The 7,496-nt window shown below is 37.1% G+C and overlaps 1 protein-coding gene across 1 annotated transcript; it reads right to left on the minus strand.

Annotated features, from left to right (window-relative positions):
• Positions 1-2,740: 2,740 nt before the first annotated feature.
• LOC307183869 (protein tyrosine phosphatase type IVA 2-like) lies at positions 2,741-3,366 on the minus strand. The gene has a single exon (XM_079917001.1). The coding sequence runs from the start codon at positions 3,337-3,339 to the stop codon at positions 2,890-2,892; it is 450 nt and encodes a 149-aa protein (XP_079773127.1). The 5' UTR covers positions 3,340-3,366; the 3' UTR covers positions 2,741-2,889.
• Between the last annotated feature and the right edge of the window lie 4,130 nt (positions 3,367-7,496).

Raw genomic sequence — 7,496 nt, forward strand, 5'->3', positions numbered from 1 at the left:
GTTTTATTTGGCATGGACCCTAATGATCAGATAATGAACTGCTTCATTCCTATCAAGAGGATATTCTAAAGGATGGTTTCATTTCTTAATGCTGACCCTTACTCTGAGAGGCAGACTGCTCTAATCATGATAGTTAATGACCAATAAGTGGCCATTTGTCACATTTTCATTCTTTATTCCAGGCCTCAGCCAACCTCTAACATAAAGAATTCAAACTATGATGAAATGCTTTAAACAGGTAATGATGAGAGAGATGATGAGAATTTTTAGGGCAGTTCATGCTCCATATGTTCTCTGTAGTAATCAAGTTGAAAAATAGTAGTTTGGTTCCGAGGCACTACACAATTTGATTCACTGGACATTTATTGACTACCCTACATGTACCTCATAAGAGCAGAAAGAGAAATGAATATCAAGGCACAAATCTCTGCCTCTCATAATTCAATAGTAGGAAGTTAAGTTCTAATCAAAGTTTAAGTAAATTAGGTTAAGATATACTTGGTTACTAGATTTGTGTGCAGAAAATATAAATTCAGAGGAAATATCAGAAGTCTCTAGAAGCTATGAAGACCTTTAAATTGTGTCTTCTGTACCCTTGGCTTGTGCGTACTTGACTTTGAATATAAACATAACCCGACATTTGGAAAGTTCACAGTTAAATTGTGGAAGTTCATTAACTGCATGATTAAAGGTGATTAAAGGTGTTTAAATTTCCATAATCCATTTACAAGTTTTATCCATTTAAAATCTCTAAATTAGCAGTTTTCTCTGCTTCTATGATTCAGGTCATTGCACCTTAGTTGAGCTAAATGTTTAAGTGTTCCCTGTAAAGAAAGCAAACAAAATTTAAATATCTGCCGTAGGAATGTCAAAATAGGAAATTAACCAGTAGTCTGAATACAAAACTTCCGTTACTCTTTTATTTCATCTTTCCCTCCTCATCACCATATATAATTATAACTGAAATAATAAAATTTTGTAAAATATTTCCTTTTAAAATAACTATGTATAAAACTTAGGTCACTTGGATTCCTTTGGCACATAGTATTATAAATAACAAAGGCACTAAAATAGTAAACTTTAGTTGGAAGATAAATCATAAGAAATAATGTAGAATATATGGTACATAATATCCAAGTGAAAAATGACATAACATTTTATTTTAAAATACTGTTATTAGAATATTTTCTCTAATAATTTATATTTTATGCTATTGATTAGCTAGAACAGTAGGATAAGCATAAGTGGAAATCAAAATTACATTGATAAAATGCAAAACATTATTGGTCACCAAATATTAATCTCTCTAAAAGGGGTTTTGGTAATAAGAGAGAATTAACAGTTTGTAACTTTTTTTTAAAAAAAGTAATTAAAGTTACGAAAGCATCAAGATAAAATTATTATTGACTGAACTTTAAGTTAACTTTTGTAATGCTGATAAGAACTTTTTGATTCTTTAAAGAAGTATTTATTTAGTGTCTATTGTGTGTGTCAAACTTTGTGGAAGGTACAAATATCTCTCCCAAGAATCTTAAAATCTAGTTTCAGAAATGTCAACATAAGTAACTACGATAGTTGGTAGAACACCAAAGACCCATAATCGAGATGCAGAAAAAGTAATATGAATGTTGAAAGGTGGGAGTATCACTCCCAACTGGTGAGATGGGAGGTGAGTTGAATCGCCAAAGATTCCACAGATCAAGTGGCACTGCACCGAGATGGATCTTTTAGGGATAAGTCAGTAGTAATTCCCCTATAGGAATGAAGGGAGTAGTGACATTCTGCCTGACTGAGACATGGAGGAATTGAAGATCAGGAGCTGAAAAGTTTTGGAAAATATGTGTGTGAGTTTATGTATGGAGAGCCTTGAGTGCCAAGTTGAAGAGAATCCTTTGATTCTATTCAGTGAATATATATCAAGCACTTTACTCTTTGTGTTGTGCTAAAATCTGTGGATATTTTAAAAAATCCAGGCAGCAGGGTCTTTCTCCTCAGGAAGTTCACTTTGTGCATTTTGTAGATGCCATAGATGTCCGGACTGGAGTAGGTTAGATGGATTATTGGATACTTTTGGTCAGAGGAGATCTGGGCTATGATTTGGAAGTAATAATTTGAAGGTGATATGTGAAATAAATCAGAATGGAGAAGACTTGGGCAGTACACCCTCAAATGTCAGCTGTCCCAATTTTATTCAGTTCTGAAAAGGACATCTCTTAAAAGAAGAAAATGAAAAATACCAAATTACGTTTGCAGGCTGGTGTGGAGGACAATTCTAAGTGGAATGAGGCTTATTTTCAAGAATCCCACGTTAATGTTCTAATTTCATGTAAGTGAAGGTACTTCTGACATGGAGTAGTCACTAGAATGATTTATTTCTTTAATCTGCACAACTGCATTTACTAATGAGGGCAGAGGCATGGTGGCAGACCATGCAGGTACCAGTGTTCTGCCCTCGCAGGTGATCTTCTCAGCAGCCCAAGATCACAGCAAGAGAAAATAAGTGATATCAAGTTCTTGGGTGAGAGGGGAGAGAGTGTTGGAGGAGAGGAAGAAAGAGACTTTGTTGAAATTGAAGAATGGAATAAATTGGTAAAAAATTAATACAACAGTTTTAGAGCAAAGGAATATGGCATACTTTTTTTTCTTAAACATTTTATTCACGTTATAGAGGGATTTCTTTTTTGTTTCTTTTTTCCAATCATTAGGAGAATGGTTGAGGAGTATTGAATCCATCACTACTTTGATGACACAGTTAAGATTCCAGATTCACATTTCCAGGTACCAAGAGTTCCCTCTAAATGCCACTATCAAGTCAGCCTTCTCATACATTTCTTTCTACTGAACGCAGCAATGCCCATTGGTATCTCTGAAGCATAATCACACCTTAGGTCAGTATTCCTCCAGGTAAAGCAGCTGTTTGGAACTGAATGCTCCCCTTCTTTTTTGTCTTAGAAACTGAACTGCATCTTCGTACTTCATTCCACATTCAATCAAAGCAAGTGTGACCAGCACAGGTGCCCTTCCCAGTCCTGCAACACAATGCACTGCAACACAACAACCTGGCTTTTCATGAAATTTGGTTTTTAGTAGGTTTAGCCAATCGTCAACTGTCTGATTAGGGGGTGGTGCTCCATCATCAAAAGGCCAATCTAGAACGTGGATTCCTTCTTTTTCAACTGGTGCTTTATCATATGTAGCATCACAAACTTGAACCAAAGTTGTCACTCCATACTTCTTAAATTCCTCTGTGAACTTGTTGAGGGTAGCATTGGTAGGGTTGTGGGTTATCAGAAAACGCATGTTCTCATAGGAGATCTCCACAGGGGCTGGACGGTTCATTATGGCAAATAAAAAGTGTGAGCATGCGTGTGTGAGTGTGATGGGGAAAATGAAAAAAAAAAGCAATAAATCTTGAAATGTTTCACAGCAGAAAACATTAAAAAGACCACTAAAATGCCTATTATTGATCAGTGTTTTCTCTATTCAACTTGTTTATTCTTTAAGAAGCTTCTCCCTTCAAGGTAAGCAGAAGTATTTAGAATCCACTTGAATCCAAATTCAATTTGGGCCTCAAAGTCTGCTGATGGATACCTTCGGACTCCAAAAAAATCCAACTACATACGAAACTTAAGCAGCCTTTACTACATTTAGGCACTAGTGAGACAAGTTAAAAGAGTAGGTCGCTTTCCACTTTTGTTTACTTGATGCTTAATTTTACTGGAGTCATTAAAAGGTATATGCTTGCAATAAAAAAAAAAGCCAACTATTTCTGAGGCCAGTCTCTGTCCAGAGTGTTCAAGGCAATGTTAATTATGGCACATAGAACCTCCAAGCTCACTTGTCAGCGGAAACGCTGTGCTGAGCCTGGCAGAAGTCTGCCCTCACGCTCAGAATCGCCATAAATGTGCAACGTATATTCCAACGAAAAACGCTGGCGAGCTGGGGACTGGGCATTGAAGTCCAGCGGCGGCGGGAACGGTGACGGCGACGCCCCCCCACCCCTCCAGCCTTGGCGCGCAGGAATATGGCATAATTTAATGCTAAATTATTGCTCTAAAATTCTGCTGCTGAATTATTAAACTAATATGACTTTTCTCCATATGCTAGGTAGAATTCTAGGATGTCCCCTAAGACTCCTACTCACTGAAGGGCGTGTCCTGTATAGTTCCTTCTCCTTAAGGCTAGATGGAACTTCTGAGTATGAGGATGTCTCCCCCATGAGCAAATTAAATCGTAGTACAAAAGTGAAGGGATTTTTGCTGATGTGATTATGATTCCTCTAATTAGTTGACTTTGAGTCACTCAGAATTCTGAGTGAGCATGAACTAATCAGATGAGCTCTTTAAAAAAGGGTCTAGAAGTCAGAAATGCTCTCTGCTACTGGATTTGAAGAGTAAGTCACAGTGACTTATTCAACATTGAATTCTGCCAATGACCACATGGCTTGGAAGAGGATCCCAAGCCTCAGATGTGACCGTTGCTCTGGCTGACACCTTGTTTGCTGTCTTGTCAGATCCTGAGCAGAGGCCCAGCTAAGCACAGTCCAGACTTTTGACCTACAGAAACTGTGAGATAACAAATGTTTTTGTTTTTTCTAAGTTGCTTAATTTGTGGTTATTTGTTAACACAGCAATAAAAATTTAACATACTCCTCATTAGATAGGTATTCTGAGGGCGCAGGAGAGTGGGGATAATATATATGGAAAATATGTTTACTAAAAATTGAATGAAAATCCATTGACAATTCTTAGTGGATTACTTAACCTAAAAATATTCAGGCTAGTAGATTTCTTTCCCCTACATCTGGCTCTTACTTCTAAGAGTTAGGTATAGTTTGGGACAGAGCAGTGCATCAAGCAGGGCATAAAATGGCCATGTGATACTGTGTCAGAGAAAAAAATATGCCCCTATTTATCTCACTTGATTATCACTGGGAAATTATCATTGGTTTGCTAAAGGGAGGAAATGGGCTTATTTTGGTTAGAACTAGACATGGATTTGTTGACCATCAGTTAATTGTTAATTTAAAGCAAAACTACATGACTCATTCTATGTCTTTGTTTCTATCTGGAAAATATTAATATTTTCTTTATATTCACTGATGAATGTGATTAAGAACTGAATCAAGCATTGGTGTATCATAGAGACATAGAAATGATGGTCATAAGTTTTATGCAAGTGTAATATTTGTGGAGAGTTCTGCTCCCTTCCCTCCCAGCTTTCTTGTTTGATTCTTGGGATAATAGAAACTGATTCTTGAAAAGGATGAAGAAATTAACAAAAACACTGTAAGCAGAGTAAGCTCCAGAGTTATATTAAGAAACAATTTAGCAGTCTTTAGGAAGGAAGAGAAAATAAGGTGGTTCTCTATAGGGAATTCGGTTATAAGCACATGGAATTCGGTTATAAGAAGTGCTTCAATGCAGCAGTAGAAAGGTTTATTTGTCCATAAATGTGTCCTCAGCAGGATGAACTTGGAAAGGCTGCTTCCTTCACCCATTCCTTCTGAAGCCTGGATTTGAAGGCCAATGCCTCATTGTAACAGTAAGGAGTGGAAATCAGATAGTAACAGAATCTCTCAAAAACTGACTGAGAGGAGATAGAGGATCCCAAGAAGGGAGGGCAGAGGAGTAAGAAGGCGGGGAAAAAAAAAGAGGGAGCAATAGAGAAGACATACCCTAATGTCCTCTGATGAACATGTTTTGTATTGTCTACAGAAGAGGAAACAAAACAAAGTTTGGCATTATTTTCTGGACTCTGTGTATTTGATCTTAGAATTTTAGAACTCTTTGGTAATGAAGTGTATTTTTAATTCTTTCAGACATTAAGGGTGTAGCTATAAGGTTATACTTCTTTGTTCATTAGGATTATAAGTGTCTGGAGAATGTGTAAGTCAACAAACAGGATTTCAAGTAATTTTATTATTAAACTACAGAGTTTATATCTACATGCATGTATGTAGATATGAACAACATATAAATCTGCAGCATTTCCTAGCAAATTCTTATACATAATGCATATTATATCATATTAAACAAAATCATAAGAGTTCAGCAATAGTCTTCTGTATTCTAGTAATTATATGTTTGCCTTGCCCTCAAATCATCCTGAAATTGCCAGGGCCTAATCACCTCTGAGCTCATTATCTGGTCGGCTCATGGTAGACTACAACACACTGTCTTTGGGAGTTTTAAGGCGGAAGTTAATTCCTTCTTTTCTCATGTGAGGGAGTGGAATGATTCCTACACTATCCCTTCAGCTGCCTGGATGGATGTCTCCTTAAGCAAAAATGGAATCTGGAGGAAAGAAGTTGTGGAGAAAAGTGAAGGGGAAGACTTTACAGTAATCCCATGACCCCATAGTGAGAGGTTTTCTTTGTCCTCATCTACTATGTTCCTTACTGAATAATATCCAATTCAGTATTTTTCATCCTTATGGGGAATTAAAATTCACAAATCATTTTTACTGGGATTATGGCATTTTAGGGTACAAAGTATATACATGCACACTTTCATATTCAGTTAGCTTTATTCAGCTTAAAGTTTCTCATTCTCTTTATTGTTTTCCTACAACCACAAGTTGACTAGCTGTGACCTTTGGGTCATTCTAAATTTGGGGGATAACACAATTGTACTTCTCATCCTACCTAAGCAGAAGCACTAAAGGTATTTTTTTAAACCATTTTTTTCCTATTGAAGTATAGTTGATTTACAATGTTGTGTTAGTTTCAGGTGTACAGCAAAATGATTCAGTTATACGTATACATATATCTATTCTTTACCAGATTCTTTTCCCATATAGGTTATTATTATAGCATTGAGTAGAGTTCCCTGTGCTGTACACTAGGTCCTTGTTGTTTATCTATTTTATACATAGCAGTGTGTATATGTTAATCACAAACTAATTTATCACCCCTACCACCTGCTAAAGGTATTTTTTTTTTTTTTTTTTTTTTTTGCAGTATGCGGGCCTCTCACTGTTGTGGCCTCTCCCATTGCGGAGCACAGGCTCCGGACGCGCAGGCTCAGTAGCCATGGCTCACGCGCCCAGCCTCTCCGCGGCATGTGGGATCTTCCTGGACCGGGGCACGAACCCGTGTCCCCTGCATCGGCAGGCAGACTCTCAACCACTGCACCGCCAGGGAAGCCCTAAAGGTATTTTTTTACCACATAATTTGTCCTGAAAATGCAGAGTACTTTCTCTTTGGTCTCTATTATTTTATGACAAAAATATTATCCTTTAATTATCTGTATGTGAATTCATTTATGTATTTTGCAGAGAGATGTGAATGCAAATGGTTCTAATAGAGCCAGATCAGTGGTAACAAAGGCACTGAGTTCTTCAGGAAACTGAGGATTGAAAAGCTTGAAAGGCTGAGCTTGAAAGGCTGAAGGCTATCTGAGGCCTCTGACCATAGAAAGTTTATCATAACTTCTTGGCTCACCTGCGCCTTTAAAAATTCCTTTGTCCTTTGTCTAAAGTGGTATCTAGTGTAG

This window comes from Stenella coeruleoalba, assembly GCF_951394435.1.
Source record: "Stenella coeruleoalba genome assembly, chromosome: 3".
Taxonomy (NCBI): Eukaryota; Metazoa; Chordata; class Mammalia; order Artiodactyla; family Delphinidae; genus Stenella; species Stenella coeruleoalba.